The 18,662-nt window shown below is 48.3% G+C and overlaps 1 protein-coding gene across 6 annotated transcripts in view; it reads left to right on the forward strand.

Moving 5' to 3' along the window:
• The window catches only part of LOC133357651 (gamma-aminobutyric acid receptor subunit alpha-5-like), a 74,590-nt gene that overhangs the window by 17,745 nt on the left and 38,183 nt on the right, over window positions 1-18,662 (forward strand). For 4 of the 6 annotated variants that reach the window (XM_061575721.1, XM_061575724.1, XM_061575723.1 and 1 more), the window contains exons 3-5: window positions 3,346-3,473; window positions 11,464-11,531; window positions 17,863-18,083. In XM_061575721.1, the coding sequence (XP_061431705.1) occupies window positions 3,346-3,473; window positions 11,464-11,531; window positions 17,863-18,083 (417 nt within the window). The remainder of the gene's footprint in view (window positions 1-3,345; window positions 3,474-11,463; window positions 11,532-17,862; window positions 18,084-18,662) is intronic. The other 2 variants (XM_061575725.1, XM_061575726.1) reach the window with 1 other exon arrangement.

Raw genomic sequence — 18,662 nt, forward strand, 5'->3', positions numbered from 1 at the left:
CACATGTGTACCTGTGTGTGTGTGCGTGTGGCTGGGTTCACAATCCACGCACGCATGAATGTGCACACATGCACATGCATGGATGTGCACACAAGCACATGCATGAATGTATGCACATGCATGAATGTGCACACACGGACATTCATGAATGTGCACACAAGCACATACATGAATGTGCACACAAGCACATACATGAATGTGCACACATGCACATGCATGAATGTGCACACACGGACATGCATGAATATGCACACATTGGCATGCATGAATGTGCACACAAGCACATGCATGAATGTGCACACATGCACATGCATGAATGTGCACACATGGAATGCATGAATGTGCACACATGCACATGCATGGTTGTGCACACATGCACATACATACACACATATATATATATATGCACCGATAGATGCACGTAATCACAGACAAAGACAAAGATCCCCGTATAGGCTAAGAACATTTTTGGGGCAAGTGCTATTTGTGAGCACCTATGAAGGTTTGCACGGCACACGAGGGGGTCGGTGGCCAGCACCACGCCCGGCCGCCTTTGTCTCTCCAGTGGCGTTGTTTACACACCACACCAACTACTCATTTGAGGCTGAGTCCCAGGACCGGATATTTGTTACTGGTGTTGGCCGTGAGCGTTAATCGGACTCAGATCGCCGGGTTTGTAGAACAATGCGCTAACCACTACACTAGCGCTCTCCACAGGCGCACACATGCTGACACATGCTGACACGTATGCTGACACATGCTGACACGCATGCTGACACGCATGCTGACACACATGCTGACACGCATGCTGACACATGCTGACACGCATGCTGACACGCATGCTGACATGCTGACACGCATGCTGACACACATGCTGACACATGCTGACACACATGCTGACACGCATGCTGACACGCATGCTGACACACATGCTGACACGCATGCTGACACACATGCTGACACGCATGCTGACACATGCTGACACGCATGCTGACACGCATGCTGACACACATGCTGACACGCATGCTGACACATGCTGACACGCATGCTGACACGCATGCTGACATGCTGACACGCATGCTGACACACATGCTGACACACATGCTGACACGCATGCTGACACACATGCTGACACGCATGCTGACACACATGCTGACACACATGCTGACACGCATGCTGACACATGCTGACACGCATGCTGACACGCATGCTGACACATGCTGACACGCATGCTGACACGCATGCTGACACGCATGCTGACACACATGCTGACACGCATGCTGACACGCATGCTGACACATGCTGACACGCATGCTGACACGCATGCTGACACGCATGCTGACACGCATGCTGACACACATGCTGACACGCATGCGCATAGAGAAAGATTTCGCACCTGATGATAATTGCTTGTGTTGCAGTCGAAACGTCGTGAGAATTTGTATAGTTTTTTATTTGTATTATTTTATTATTTACCTTCTACGTGACTTTACCGAAAGAACCAAGAATATGAATCCCTGCAGTCACGAAAGCTTTAAATAAAAATTTAATCAAAGAGTATGTAAGCAAATCACCCAAACACTACACAAAATAAAACGAAACCATCCTCGTCCTATCAGGCAAAATCCCACCGAGGTATTAACTTCGTTTTCAGAAGCGACCTGGCCACTTCACACTGTGAGGTTTTCCTGAGTGGACATAATCACAATAATTATACAACCTGGAGAGGTGTTATGCGTGCGGGTTTGCTGCTAATCTGCATGCTTAAAAAAAAGACTCCACACTTGCAAAGGGTGCAATGCAATTTATATTTTTAGAAGTCTGCCGTCATTCACGTGTACACGTCCTCTCAGCGTGTGTGCGCGACGGGGGACTGCTCACGTGCTCCTGCAGCCTTCTGGGGATGATTACGATGGCAATGGTGGCGGTGGCCACGATGATGACGACGATTACATTTAGCACAATGCGGTCATTCAGCATCATTTACAACCAATGACAACGATGGTAACACGCTCGCCGCTTGATGCAGAGGTTCAGAGATCGAATGCTGAAGACGATGAGTATTAACCCTAGGAATACTACGCAACCGTTTTTCTTTCACAGTGGACATCAAGAATCCTGTGATGCCATCGTGTGCCAGCGTCACGGTGCAAATTACCTAAAATCTGAATAAAGCTACGCTGCAAATTACTCAATTGGGATTACACGGAGAAACCTGGCCCCCGATTGTGCAACTACTGCAGACCGTGAAACCAAACACCGCCTTCCTTTATGATAGCCTTGCACAATTAGAACGACGAAAATACTCTAAATGTGCTCAATTGTTATCATGATGATGATTAATTATAACGCAACACAGCCATTCGCAGCCGCAGCACAAAGTTGGCTACATTTGAATCGATGGCTGGCTGGCTTGTTTTGCTGGCTTGCCGGCTCGCTGGCTGCCTGGCTGCCTGGTTTGCTGGCTGACAATTAACCATAAAACAAGTGTCGTCTTCTTCGCAATAGGCCGTCAAGGTCCCGTGACGTCATTCGTTTCGGGTAGGCAATCGAGTGCTCGCGCCATCATCCACGTTTGTAAATTAGAAAAATCACAACAAACCTGTCGACGGGGGCTGCACGTAGCAGCTATTGCTCCCTACTGGCAGGCTGATGGCCGCTTGCAGGACCGGTGCCGAGTCAGCAATGCGCTCACAAAAACAGCTGCCACACGAGGTGCCCTTCTCAATATTTTTGAGATGAGATCCGAGACGTAACTCTCTAAACACGTGCAATATTTTGCTGTCTTTTCTTGGATTTTCTGTTTGCACTTAGTCACATATTCACTTAAAGATACTCTTAGTTCTTTCGGTAAAGTCACGTAGGTAAAAAATGAAATTAAAATTAATAAAAATACTTATTAATTTTAAAGTCACGTAGGTAAAAAATTGAAATTAAAATTAATAAATATTTTTATTAATTTTAATTAAATTTTTTACCTACGTGACTTTACCGAAAGAACTAAGAGTATGAATCCTTGCAGTCACGAAAGCTTCAAATCTAGAATTCACTTTAAGATGTTTTTTTGTTCATTTTTTCTTGTTCACGTTTTTGTTTTTTTGTTTGTTGCGGTTGCACCCGATTCAAGAGCCGAATGGCTCACAGGGCTACATCTAATAAATGAACTTGAACTTGAACTAAAGTGCTCTGAGACGACCGGGCGTAATGCGAGCGGCTCCATCGTCGTCGCCGCGATCGCCGTTCATCCCTCGCGTGCCCGTTCCTGCCCGTTCCTGCCCGTTCCTGCCCGTCGTCGTGAAACTTCCATCGTCCGTCTCCCTCCTGGTCGTCTTGTTCCCGCTGCAGCAGAGTGCAGGGCCAGACGTTGAAAACCCCGTCCGAGACCAACATCACCCTGTACACGAACATCCTGGATGTTCTACTCAAGGGCTACGACTACCGCTTGCGGCCAGGCCTGGCCGGTGAGTGGCCCGGTACTGCTCCGCACCAGACGCACGCACCTACACCCTTGTTGACGTGGCCGAGCGGACGTGCGTTCAACGTTCATAGCCAAATTCTTTTTTTTCGTACTCTTAGGTTTTTTCGGTAAAGTCACGTAGGTAAAAAATAAAATTAAAATTAATGAAAGTAATAATATAAATAAAATAAAAATTATTAAAATAATAATTCATAATAATGCTTTATTAAAATAATAATAATTATTAAAATAATTCTTTCAATTCGTAAAAGTAATAATATAAATAAAACGAAATAATTATTTTAATAATTATTTCTCTTATTTTAATAATTATTATTAATTGTTGTTATTATTTTAATATTTATTATTTTACTTTATTTCTATTATTACTTTTATTAATTTTATTTTTATTTTTTACCTACGTGACTTTACCGAAAAAGCCTAAGAGTATGAATCCTTGCAGTCACGAAAGCTTCAAATCTAGAATTATTTTTTTCCCTCTACGTCCCAGCGCGACTGCCCGCTTGTTCCAATGTTATTGGTTCGCATTTGTAGCAATTCCCTTCAGGTAAAGCGTTGACTGGCAGGCACTTAGTACCCCCGCCTGCCAGAACCCTCCCCCCACCCCTCTACCCAAAATCATCGCCCTCTTATTTTTTGCACTCGGACGAGCCACAGCGAGGGAGCTACAGCCATCTAAACACAAATGTAAAAATTCTCCATTTTTATTGACACATAAAGAGCCCTCGAATTAATAAGGAGCTGCACGTCTAGCCGCGTGGCAGATTTATCGAAATGTTGTGGTCGTTTCGTACTCCCAATTGCCCGCACGGTGCCCCCAAAGGGTTCGCTTTTGGCCTAGTGAATGTGGGTCGGAAGAATTGCGGGGTTCCGCCTGGCACGCGTGTTGCTCTACGCGCCTTTGGCAGGCGCTTCCATCACGCTGTGGAGAATCGTGCGCCAGCGTCGATAAACGGGCGGGAAGGCGTCGGCTGTTTGATTTGCGGGGTGCGAAGCCTCGCAGATTTCTTTTGACGCTCTGACACCGGAGCAACCCTCCTCCGGTAATCACGAGGTCGTGGCAGTGTGGCGAAATGGGATTTAATAAATAAAAAAACAAGGGTTATTGCAAATATTGTGTCGGTATTGAGTGTAGAATAGGGGGAATTGTGGTTTGACCCATGAAACACCCCCAACGAAGGGCATGGAACTGGTACGACCCACATTGAGTACCTGGTCACCTGGTCACAGGGAAAGGAACAATTGGAGGAGACTGGAGCGGCCGTTTTGAGCAGAGACGCGCCGAGGTCTTTTGTCAAGGAAAGTTGAAGTCTTGAAGACAGCCAATGAGAGGCTGTAGAGGAGGTGGATGAGGTGGTGACCGCTCAGAGCGTCGTCAGGGGCCCACAAGCTCGTGCCGCAGGACTTCAAGAGGGCTGCAGACAACGCTGCCTTCCCTCGCGTTTGTCGAAACCGGGAGGAATTGCCACCGTCGGGCACAATCATCCATAGCGTGATCGATTGCAGGGCGCGTGAAGCCACATACGCTGTGGGTCGGAGCTCATGACGTTTCCAACCCACATTTACCGCGCCAAGCGACCTCTTGGGTACCGTACGGGAATTGGAGCACAAAATGAGAACGATATTTCGTTAATTCTGCCTCGCGGCTCGGCATAAAGTTTCTTATTAGCTACGTACAGCTTCTTATTATTAGAAACTATACGTCAATACAAATCTAACATTTAAATGTTTTAACTCCGATGGCCGTAGCCCTCGCTGCTCATCTTTGGCACGCCAAAAGACCGATCCAACTCTTGCAAAATGTGGGCTGCATTTGTAGCTACGTCCGAGTTACAGAGACTGAATTTCGATTTAAAGCTTTCGTGACTGCAGGGATTCATCTTCTTGGTTCTTTCGGTAAAGTCACGTAGAAGGGAAATAATAAAATAATAAAAATAAAACATAATAAAATATTCTTTCGGTAAAGTCACGTAGAAGGGAAATAATAAAATAATAAAAATAAAACATAATAAAATATTCTTTCGGTAAAGTCACGTAGAAGGGAAATAATAAAATAATAAAAATAAAACATAATAAAATACAATTCTCACGACATTTCGGCCACAACACAAGCAGCCGTCCTCAGCTGAAGAAAAGAGCGTCATTCAGACGCTGTCTTTCCGACAGACCTGTTCTTCACCTGAGGACGGCTGCTTGCGTTGTGGCCGAAACGTCGTGAGAATTATTTTATTATGTTTAATTTTTATTAATTTATTATTTCCTTTCTCGTGACTTTACCGAAAGAACCAAGAAGATTACAGAGACTGCTCCAAACATATTTAAATTGACCAGGAAAGGCCCACTGAGCTACGTGGCGATTTTTCAGGAGCGACTTGGCCACAAATGATATCTTAACAAAGTGGCTCATCGCATGGAAATGTATAGCAGCCAAGTGCTCTAAACGCGTGTTTCTAAATGTGGAAATCCACGTGACCACAAGGAGAGAGGCACGCAAGCTCCAAATATACGGGCGTAAGTGTCGGGATCGAACCCACGACCTCCTGTATACCAGGCGAGGTAACATTAATATCTCCTAGCCAGCGCGGTGCTCCAATAGAAGTTGTAACACGCTCCTTCTGTGTGGACTCACTGCAGAGCAGCCGACTTTACAGGTAGCGGAGTGTTGATGCTCTCTCTCCTACAGACAGGCTTGATGTACATGTTTTATCCCGCGGTGTTTCTTGATTCCTATTGTTCATGCTCCGTTATTTTGCATATGGGATATGAAAAAAGCGGCTTTTGAACTCGCGTCCACCCTTCTCATTGATCAGACCATCAGACACGCCCGGCTACAAATGATTCCCCTCCGAGACTGGGGGTGAGAGGTGTTGGAATCGTGGTGTCCCGGTGGCTCTTCCCACCCAGAGATGACAGCGTGCAGCTCCGCGTTCCACGCGGGGGGCTGTTTTAGCTTCCCGGCAGCGAGTAATCGTATATGGAGTGCTCGCATCCACTAGATCGTGGACTGCAGAAGCACTCGTGATTGATTATGCAGCCCAAGGTAGCTGCAGTTCACTTCGCTTGAGTGCGTGCCGCAGCGGGAACACGGTTGGGGAATATGCGGCGTCAAAGTTGTGAGTTTCCGTGTGCATTAGGCGCTGCCACGTGCTCGACCAAGAAGGACCCCCCCACAGAGGAGGGATTGAGAGCTCGTTCCACCGGAGCGGCATCAGGGGCCAGGGCACGCAACGTGCCGTGGTGGGAAGTCGTTTGCAGGGTGGCGGGCATCTAAGTCGCCGCACACGTTTCATTAAGCGTCACCTCCGGTTGGATACGTACGGTGCAAATGAAATTCATCATCGGATAACGCTTTTTCGGTTGACGTTTCACCTCCCATACGAGCCCCATGGTTTCCACTAAAGTTAAAATTTAGATTTGCGGTACGTTGACGTTATGGAGGCGGGCGCCAATTTCGGCCAATCAGCGACGCCCATTTTTGAGCATTTAGACCTCGTCTGGCTTTGTTCACATTTATAGATTTTCTGTTTTGGCAGTGGGAACGGCTCTCTTGTAGACTTATTTCTCAACTTACAAGTGAATTCGATAAACAGTTATTTCGGTTGACGGTAGTTTTTGTTGAGCGGATTAAAACTGTCCACCGAGGGACGACGGTGAGTCTACACACATTGAGTCTTTGGCTTCGCAGGACGCCTGCTTCGGGAGAAGCGCTTCCGTCTGCTGCTGTTTAAGCGAGCGGCCTCTCCTTCCTCTGGGTACCGGCTTGAGGTATCGTTGCTAAATGTTAGGACTAACATTGGACCAGTGGGCAAGAGGCATGGAACGTAGAATAAGTCAGGTTTGGTAGTTCGGGGTGGAACACGTTATTGTGGCTCGTCCGTGCCGCCCACCCACTTGGCCTCCCTCCCATCCGTCCCTGTGATTGGCTACTCCCCTCGTGCTCTGTCTGCTGACGAGACACCGGACGTTGAAACCGGCTCGGAGTGTTGCTTGTGTTGAACCATCTTCTTGGTTCTTTCGGCAAAGTCACGTAGAAGGGAAATAATAAAATAATAAAAATAAAACATACTAAAATACATTTCTCACGACGTTTCAGCCACAACGCAAGCAGCCGTCCTCAGGTGAAGAACAGGTCTGTCGGAAAGACAGCGTCTGAATGAACACCACCACGCTTGGCAGCGTCTATTTAAGCTGGGTTAGGGGAGGAAGGGCGCCTTGACAAAGGAATTTGCATATCAATAGAGGAGTTTAGCAACAGAGGAATTTTTTTTGTGTTGAACCAGTGCTGCCGAATTTATGGATGCCCCAAAGGCCGTGGGTGCTGATGGGATGTGTAAAAAAAGGCACGAATTTTTTTTCATGCGGAGGCACGGATATATGCAGGAGACGATTTGTAAGCGTATTTATTTCGTTATTTATACTTTCCAAAACAATGTAAATGATTTGTGTGTATATATATATTAAGGGGCTTTTTTGTGCAGTCATAGGTGCTGAAATCATCCACGAGCTACACTCGAGAATCCAGATGAATGTGTGGGCGTCTGTACCCTGGATTCTAACCCAGGGTCTCGACGGCTCTGTGCGCAGACGTGGTATTACCCTAGACTTGAAGCTTTCGTGACTGCAAGGATTCATATTCTTAGGTTTTTTCGGTAAAGTCACGTAGGTAAAACATCAAAATTAATAAAAATAAAATAAAGATCACGACGTTTCGGCCCCGCCCCCCCTCCCTCCCGATACGTTCCATTCATTGGCTACCACATTCTGATGAGCTCCCCCCCCCTCTCCTCCCCCCTCAACTCGCTTTTAAGGGATTACATCTTGAATCATTGCCTCACTTGATGCAGCTAATCTGGCTGTGACGGTCCCACCTGATGACGGAGACTTGTGTTGCCCCCGAAACGTCGTGATTTTTATTTTATTTTTATTAATTTTGATGTTTTACCTACGTGACTTTACCGAAAAAACCTAAGAATATGTGGCATTACCCCCCAGAGCCCCACGGCTCCGTCCGTCTGCAACGACACACCTCCTTGTCTGCGATGTGTACACGCATTGCGCAGAGAACAAAACCACAGCTGTTTCCAGCACTCTGAATTAACCCTGTTCACACGCAATGCTGCAGCAGCAGCAGCAGGAGATTGTGGAGCATGACGTGTTTGTCCCTGAAGACGACATGGCCTACAGCGTGAATAACGGAATGCTGTGCTGGCTGAAAACTGCATTGCTCCATTGCCAAGCGAATGCATGCGAGTGTGAGAGAGAGAGAGAGAGACATTTAAACAAGCAGAGACAATAAAAACTATTACAGTAGTCTCCAGATTTTTGTGAAGCATGGTATTTTCCCCACAGTATTAAAAATAAAATGAGCAATGCGTCTTATGACCCGTAGATGAATTTGCTTTCTGGAAAGCACGCTTTAATCTCAGCATCGTCGTCCATGGTCAATCTGCTCCTGGGTGAAGGACCCTTCCCTCCAAGGCACCGCAACCCGCAACCTCTTCACAATCCTGTGATCTTGTAATCCACCCAGCCGCCCCTCCTCGCACATTAACCGATATCGTTGCTTTAATCTCGTTGAATCATCTTCCTGAAGACGGATCTCCATGGCAACGGATGACCACCCAGAGGACAGAAGACACCTGCCAGCCTTTAGCATCAACTTCAAACAGACATCTCTCCCCATTGTCGAGCAGCGCACTCATAAACATCTTTTGGAAATCGGCTCTCCATGTCCATTTCATAGCAACGAGGTAAACCAAATAAGACTAGGCTTTACCCAGTAAAACAGGGTGTGTTCACACGTTCAAACGCCAAACAGACACCTATTACAAGGCATCCTGTGCGCATCGACCACACATACTCGTGGCAAAACATGTGTCGGGGTTCAATCTTAATTTGGAGCTTTCGTGACTGCAGGGATTACTCTTTGGTTCTTTCGGTAAAGTCACGTATAAAAATAAAATAATAAATAAAATAATAGCATGCTATTTTAATAAATTAAATAATAGCATGCTATTTTTTAGTTTATTATTTTATCTTTATACGTGACTTTACCGAAAGAACCAAAGAGTATGCGTCGGGGTGTCAGGGGAAGGATTCCCACCAATAGGAGGGTTCATGGGACGATGGCAGGAGAAGGGGGAGGGGTGATCGAGGAGATTTCAGGGCAGTAACGGGATTGGGAGTGCTGGGGACAGGCGTGGATGGGAGAACACGATTAAAAGACGAACCCCCCGCAACCTTGTGTCGGCTCTCCTTTACACTTGCAAACAAACGTGCTCTGCCAAAATGCACATTGAAAGCGATTGGCGTACACCAGAGAGATATTCCTCCTCCCCCCGTGGGCCTGTCCCACCCGTGCCGGACCAGAGCCCGCCGGGAGGCGATGAGCGCACAGGCAAAAGTATGAAAAGCTCGTGTTGGGCACTCATACCGATAGCTGATACTCCGAGGTGTCGAGGGCTCGCTCCACCACCGCGATGGCGACGTCATGCTTCAGCAGGACATCTGGTTGGACAGCGACCTGGACGTCGTCGCGTGCGTCTTGCCGGGCGTTACAGGTTGGACACTTGAGCTTGTTTTCAGCATGCCTCCTTTCGTGGAGTGGATCTGCCTTCTGCCCTAATAGGCAGTGGGTGTATCTCTCCTCCAGTTAAGTCACCAGCTGTGAAATTATTGCGAGCTCGTTAAGAATAGCGAAGTTTCCAGCAGACGGCGGCACAGGCTGTAAAACACAAGTGGTTTTATTTTTGTTACCAAGGTACAAAACCATTAGCGTCATTGTGGATAATGTACTTAACACAATTGATCAGCTTTACAGTACGCTTGTGACACAAGCCATCACCCACACGGCCTCCTGGGAGTGCATCGTTTCAGCTGCATCGGTTCAACACAAGCAAGACTCCGGGCCGCGTTTCCACCTTCAATGTCTCATCAGCGAAGTCAGTTGGGGTCAGAGGTCGCAATCGGGTACCCGATACCCGTACCCTACCTGATACCCGGCTACCCGTACCCGGCCGGGTACGGGTACCCGTTTGCGACCCTGGTGCGGCCGGGTACGGGTACGGGTAGGCCGTGAGTCACTGGTGAGTCACCGTTTGTCACTCATTTCGGGTAGGGTACGGGTACGGGTAGGGAACGGGTACGGGTACCCATTTGCGACCCTGGTGCGGCCGGGTACGGGTAAGGAATCAAACCCCGTTTGCGACCTCTGGTTGGGGTGCGTCTCGTAATCCACTGAATGTGGCGTCACGTGGAAGGGTTTGGGCAGAGTTGGTTTTGATTGCCGCAAAGATTGGCGACATTCGACCCAGCAGCTACGTAGCAACGCGCTGCTCTCTCTAAGACTTGGCACACCACGTGTGATTTGGGGAAGAAAAAAACAACACGGCACTCTACGTAGCACAAAATAAATTGGAAGCGTCATTGTGGAGACTACTGCTTGTGTTCCGTATGTTCCCTTGAGAGCAATGGGCTATTAACTGAACAATCACTAATTTGTGCAGCACCACTTCCTTTTGTGTTTCAGGCTATAGACATTTTCAAGCATCCACTTTGTGTGTGCGCGCGTGCTGCAATTTGCGGGGAATTCATTTCCACGAAGGCCTTCATCAGTCACCCAAAAATGTGCCGCCTCGCAAATTTGCTGATTAGACCATCATAGCCGGGTGATATTTCTTCAGAAAATCATCATCATCAACATCATCAACATCATCGCCCAGTTCCGTTGGCTTGATGGCGATGTCTGGCCGCAATCGTCACGGAGTCCAGTGGCGGTGCAGAGTGCAGTGGTCAGCGTTTTGATTCCCCGTTAAAGCCGTTGAGCGTTAATGGAATTGCAAACACGGGCAGTGTAAAGTGGGGCTGGTTTTTACAAGAGCGTTTTGTTGTTGTTGATGCTACGGAACACCGTATGATGTGCACACTGAGCATAAAAGACCGAATGCTCTTGGAGATTGCTAAAAAAACATTCTTCTTCTTCACAGAATCCATCACGGAGGTACAGACTGACATCTTCGTGACCAGCTTCGGCCCCGTGTCCGACACAGAAATGGTAAGTGATGTTCTGATTAACCGCCGACGAGAAACCATTAGAGTTGTGACGAGGTTGAAGCGGCACTTCAGGAAGCCGTCCGCGGTGGTGTAACCATCAGCACACCGGAGTTACCATACAGTGGTCACCCGGTTACATTCCATCTCCCGGTGAGACCGGTAAAATATCGGTGCAAGTTTCTGCATGCCCCCCCCCCCAGCCCACTACCTCTGCCCACCCATGTTGCATGTAAGAGTAGACCAAATACCCCTTAGAGGAGCCCTCCATAGATCCCTCTTCAGTGGAAGCCCTTCTGCCACCAATGGTGTTTTAGCAAACCATTGCAGGGCTGCCCATTTATCTTTGCGACACCTTAGAGGCAGATTGTGCCGTGATGAAGATTACGTATGCAGTGCTAAGATGTGCGGTGTGTAGTGATAACATATAGTGTTTATCAGGACATCAGTACCTGGTCCTGTTTAGTTTAACAGTGTGTGTGTGGGTATTATTGAAGCAGTGTGTGTGTGTGGTTATTATTGAAGCAGTGTGTGTGTGTGTGGGTATTATTGAAGCAGTGTGTGTGTGTGGGTATTATTGAAGCAGTGTGTGTGTGTGTGGGTATTATTGAAGCAGTGTGTGTGTGTGTGTGTATTATTGAAGCAGTGTGTGTGTGTGTGGGTATTATTGAAGCAGTGTGTGTGTGGGTATTATTGAAGCAGTGTGTGTGTGTGGGTATTATTGAAGCAGTGTGTGTGTGTGGGTATTATTGAAGCAGTGTGTGTGTGTGGGTATTATTGAAGCAGTGTGTGTGTGTGTGGGTATTATTGAAGCAGTGTGTGTGTGTGGGTATTATTGAAGCAGTGTGTGTGTGGGTATTATTGAAGCAGTGTGTGTGTGTGCATACTGCCTAGTGCGTAGTGGAGGTGCAGTGGTCAGCGCACTGCGCTACGAACCCCGAGACCCGAGTTTGATTTCCGGCCACAGCCAACATCAGCGGCATTTATCTGAACCCATTCTGCACCTTCCCATCGGTCGACTCAACCTGGACTGAGTACCTGGTGCCGTGTGTTCAAACATCAGCACGGGGGAGACAAAGACGTCCGGGCATGGCGTAGCCCACACCATCCACTCGTGTGCAATGCCTTCCTTGAATGCTCGATTCATCCCCAGAGTTTGCGGGGGGGGGGGGGTACAAGGGGGCAGTGCCCACCCCCCCCCCCCAAACTGGACACCCTTATTAATTTATTTTCAGTAGTTTACAATTAAGATAAAAAATTTTTTTATTAATTATATGCACCCGCAGTTCCTAATGTGACGGACAAAGCGAACCTCCCCCCCACCCAATATAGAAGTCAAACTCAACAACATGACGTGTCGCCACGTCTTCTTTCATTTGTATTAATAGCGGCAGATTAAAGATGTCATTTTAGAAGTCGTTTTCCACTCAATTGTCTCTTCAGAAGCAGAGAGGATCTCGTCCATGCCTCCGTGGTGAACACCGCAGCAGCGGAGTGTTTACGATGCGGTCGATGGTTCGGCATTCGTGGCCGTACTCGCAGGCTGCTGCATCTTTAAAGCGCCATTTGTGCATCGGGTGGCCGCAACGGCCATGCCCCCTGGTCCTGATTCGCTTGACGGTCGACCATTGGCGGAGTGAAAGGTCGAACCCGGGAGGTTCGACGGTAGGGTCCTGAACGAGACGTTTCTTTTTGACGTCGGCCGCAGTCCAGACTCTCGTTTCCATCTCCCGCCCTCATTTGTGGCGTGGAGTGAGGCTGCTTTGATCCAGAAGTGGAGGCATGCCACCACTCGAGGAATCTCTAAGACAGCCTCTCAGGGGGGTGTTTAGTCTGCTGTTCCACGCTGGCCAGATGTCTTGGAAGGTGGTGGGAGTGATCCACACTTTACCCCACCAACACGGCATGACCTGCCGATCGACTCGCTGTGCTTTACCTTATACTGGCGCGTGGACAGGGGCAGAGGGAATTAATAATGCTGCACCATTGTATTTTCAACTGCCGCACCAGGAGAAATGTTTGAACCGGTGACCTCACTCGAGTGTGCGTTTCTCATATTTGCTCTCCGTTTTTCAGGCGTTTACCGATAACACAAACAAGGTTTCGACAACGCGAGTTTATTTCTGCAGTCATCGGTGACGGGGCTGAGGTCATCAACTCACTGCACTTGAGAACCCAGTTGAAACTAAACTAAACTGTGAACTATTATTATTTTACCAGGTAAGGCCCACTGATCTATATCGCTGTTTTCGGAATTGACCTGGCCACAAATGATAGCTCAATGAAGTGGCTTATCATGTGGAAATGTATCGCAGCAAAATAACAATGAATGCACATTGATTCTAAATGTGGAAGGAAAACCCGGAGGACCCGGAGAAAAATCCACGTGTCTACAGGGAGAGAGATACGCAGACTCCAAATCTACAGGCGTCAGGTCGGGATCAAATTTACGACCTCCTGTATACCAGGCGAGGTAGTTAACATCTCCGAGCCACTGCGGTGCCCACACGGGTGGCAAAAATGTCCATTCAGGCCCAAGGCTCTCGGTAGTCCTGGCCCAGGGTTTCTGACCTCAGAGCCACCCAGCCATCTCAAGGATTGATCTTAATCGATACACTATTACAACCCCTCTATCACCACATCATTCATCGTGGAAGTGCATCATCGCTTTGTACAAGATGACATTACAAATCCCAGTTCCTTCTCCTCTGTGGTCCATCACAAAGACTTTCAGAATTAGGTTCAAATGCTCCAGGCTGGACACCCAAACCAATGAATGCTGTCAGGAGAAAAATGAAAGACATACGGTTCAATGAGCATCTCACAGAAAAAGTGGAAATAACGCACATCGAGAGAAAAATATATACGATTTGTTCATCATCGGCAGGGCAATTATTTCCCTTTTCTGACAGCCAGAGCTAGGGGAGACCATTGCTGCTCATCCGAGCAACATTTGTCTCGAGAATAGCTTGCCTCGAAAGGCCGTATTGTCTTACAGTGTACTCACTGGCTAACAAATGTGTAGTAACACCCCACACAGAAATCTTCAACAATAGGAGTCTTTCACTATGAGACCTCCTTTACCAGTGCCAAAATATAGTGATAGGTTGTTACCCTTTCAACTGGTACAAAAACTGACACCTTTATACAAGGCATCATGTTTGCAATAACCACAACACAAGCAGTCAAAATGCAAACAAAAATAAACAACTCTGATAATGATAATGATATGCATTGTCCTTGAAGTTGATTGGTCCACACCCGAGACAGCTTTTCTTAGAGCCTAGTCTCCATTGGTGTTGGACCAGATGACCCCAAAAGGCGTACAACTCAAAAACAGCGCACTATCAGAGTATTGAGAGCTCGGGGTAAGCATTTACACTATGAGACCTCCTTTACCAGTGGCAAAATATAGTGATAGGTTTTTACCCTTTCAACTGGTACAAAAACTGACACCTTTATACAATAGGAGTCTTTATTTCTTCCAGCACGAGACACACGCATCTTAAAGGATTCCCTTCACTCTAAGTGTGCCGAACCCTCTCGCTTCCCCTTTATATATTCCTTCAGCCCCTTTCCTGGACCTGCTTTCCCCCCATCCAATCACCTTCCACTTTTTCTAAGAGATACCAACCGTCCTCCCTGTCAATCATCCTCCATTTCCCGCTCTTTCCATGTTGTATTTCTCCAATCCCTTCAATTCCCTGCATCTAACCACTCCCCTTTCAGGCCCCGTTAAGTTACAATCAGAGGGCTTCGTTTTACTTCCTTGACTGTCCGTGGCATAATGCACATCGTGTCCATAACGTCGGCTGGGTATTTTGTATTTTAAGGTTTTCGGTAAAGTCACGTAGGTAAAACATTTTTTTTTAATAAAAGTAAAATAAATAAAATTAAAATCACGACGTTTCGGAGGCAACACAAGCTTCCGTCTTCAGGTGGAACCGTCACAGCACGATAGCTGTATCAAGAAAGAGAAATTCCAAGAAAACAGTCCTTGTATATATACTGGTTGAGGGTGGGAGGGGCCAAGGTAGGCCCTGAATATTATTATTGTGAGGTTCGGTGCGGCTGAAACACGCTGTTAGGAATGAGCCTTTGTTGTGTAAACTAGGTGCGGCTGATGTAAAGGTGCGTGTAAATGGGACTGAGCCTTTTGTTATGTAGAGGTGGTGCGGCTAAAACCCTGCCAGGAATGAGTCTTTGTTGTGTAGAATGGTTGAACTGGGAGGTTCTAAGAGTTGTTAAGGTGCGGCTGATGTAAAGGTTTGCGATTGAATCACTACAGACGTACGCTACTAGGGTCACGCCACTGCCGCCACGCAGCGGTGCGTTAGGGCGCAGTCGCTCGCGTGGCTTGGGGCAGTTTCACGGCGACTCGGCCGGAGCGGAGGTATCGGATCTGGCAGGTCGCCCCCCCCCCCCCCCCCCGTCATTACTTGCCAGCGTATTCACCGTAAAATACGATTCCACGTCCGGTTCCCAGTGGAGTTGCGGGCTACGTCTGTGAGATGTAGCAGCAGCGGCGCTTTCCTTCGCGACAATGGCGTGAATGTGAAATGCGATAAATTGCCATTATTATTCCGTGTCACGTTTGGACAATATAATGAGTTACATGACCGATCAGAGTTGATCATCTGCAGCCAGGGAATATACCGTATCAGCACTCATATTCAACGTGATCGATTGATGCGTTGGTGCCCATATCCTGTTTACAGCCATAAGTGGTCAATGGCCAGGGTCAACGGCGGCGTGGTGTATTCCGCAAATATGCCTGACTGTGAGGGCGGGCACAAGCCGGCGTGAGTAGGTTAAACGTTGAGTTTTATAAGGGCACCACGGGGTGACCAGCCCCTCCCCACCCAGCCCCACCCAGCCCCACCCTCCCCACCCTCCCCTCTCCACCCCTGCCCCACCCCTCCCACCCCCACCCAGCCCCACCCTCCCCACCCAGCCCCTCCCCTCCCTCTCCTCTCCACCCAGCCCGACCCCTCCAATTTTTGGATGCACGACGGACGGACACAATAATCCCCTGTGGGCTGGTGGAACCAGGTGGTTCCTACCAGTAAAATCTATGCATAGGGCAATGGCTGTTAACTTCCCCACTTGTGGTACTAATTTTATCTCCCTGGGAGGGATGATGAGCTGAGTCAACCCACAACCGGGATTTTAATTTTCAGCCTCCTGTTGACCCAAGCAAAATCTGCACCGGGTTCGACCTTCTGGGTCTCATCAGCAGAGGCATGCTTGTTCAATGCCGCTGGGTTACCAGATGTGAATGACGAGAGAACGGCATGTAAACTATGAGGCCCTGTGCAACACAAGAAGCAATATTGTCCACATGCATTGTTATTGTGGAGGATGATGGGTAAACACATATACACACACACATACAAATATATGTTATTGTCCATAACGCTGCACAGCCATGCATACATAGTTTGTTCACAACATTTCTTCTCCTGTTTACAACTCTGAACCAGTGGTGGAAATTCCCCATTCCTTTGGCGGGGTCGATCCTACGCGTATTTTCTCAGGAAGTCTCACTCATTCCTCTTTTCCAGCAGGGTCCTACCGAGGTATCACAGTGGGGGGGGGGGGGGGTTCAGCATCGATTGCTCCAAATAATCCCCATTGAATAATTCGCAGGTAGTTATTCAAGTTGAGCAAATTTGTACGATGATGCCGGGGACGCAAATGGCAAACGCATCGCCGCCAGGCAGACGGAGCGAACTTTAATGTTCAAACGCGCACGCCAAGAACCAGGGTGCCACCTTGAGTTGAACCGCGAGCGTCGCATCTAACAAATGATAACAATTCACATTTGTAGAACGGGTTTCATCCAATGATCCCAATGCGCCGTGTATGGAAAGCGGGGAAATTAGACAGAGCCAGCAGCAACGACCAAAACTGGGGGGAAAGGCCATTTTTAAAGAGGTGAGTGTTCAGAGCAGATTTAAATATCTCTAAAGAGTCTGTCTTATTATCAGAGGAAATGCGCTCCATAGCCTCGGAGCTGCACTGGCAAAAAGCCCCATGACCCCCAGGAACGGAGCCTTGACACTCGGAATACTAAAAAGGAAATGGAGCTCATTGGTGGTGTTTATAAGCGGATCAGTTCCTGCGAGTAATAAGGGGCTAACCCATTGTGGCTGCCTTGTAGGTCAATAGCAGCACCTCATAACCAATTCGATATTTGATTTGGTAGCCAATGCAAGGACAAGACAACGAGCGTGATGTGCTCACGAAATGGTGTTCGCGTAAGTAGCAGCAGCAGCAGCAGTATCATCTCTCTCTCTGTGCTCCCTCACCCCCTTATCTCCGCCCGCACGCAGGAATACACCATAGACATGTTCTTCAGGCAGAGCTGGAAGGACGAGCGGCTCAAGTATGAGGGTGCCATGCAGACGCTGCCGCTCAACAACATGATGGCCAGCAAGATCTGGACTCCGGATACCTTCTTCCACAACGGCAAGAAGTCGGTGGCTCACAACATGACCACTCCCAACAAGCTCCTCCGCATCGCAATGGACGGGACCCTGCTCTACACCATGAGGTGAGGGGGGTCAACAACGATCGCTCGTCGTCGTCACCGTGGTGACTACGCGCGTGGCCTGTTTGTCCGGCAACTGTGGAGGCAGCGAGGGTTGGCGGGTCGCACAAATGTTGCGAAACGCCCTTCCCATGGGCGATGGAGGAGGTGCGATTCTCTCGTTCGCCAGCAGCAAGTGTGGCCTAGTCTCCATCTGTTCCATTTGTACGGGATAGAGTGTTACCCCCTCGCACTTGTGGCGTTTTGTCTGGGCTCACCTTTTCTTTCCATCGTCTCTGTCGCCATCCACTGGTTGCTAACCGGCCTTAACTAGAAGCAATTCCCGTTCGGGCCACGGTACTTGATACAGAGTGAGTTTTTAAGCCGGGCTTAAGTGCCCAGTCCTGCCATCTCACTTCCCCCGCCCACTACCCACAAGTCCCCAGGCCTCATTCTCGAGGCCGACGCGAGCTCATTGGGGGTGGGGTGCTTACCTCCAGGGCATTCCAGTTCTGGGCAGGTGGCCATCGCACACGGATGGGGAGCATCAATCTCCTGGAGCGATTCATCCAGCTCGCCGCCGTTATCAGGACGGATTTGGTA

The sequence above is a fragment of the Lethenteron reissneri genome, chromosome 59 (assembly GCF_015708825.2).
Source record: "Lethenteron reissneri isolate LAM-NWPU_2019-01 chromosome 59, ASM1570882v1, whole genome shotgun sequence".
NCBI lineage: Eukaryota > Metazoa > Chordata > Hyperoartia > Petromyzontiformes > Petromyzontidae > Lethenteron > Lethenteron reissneri.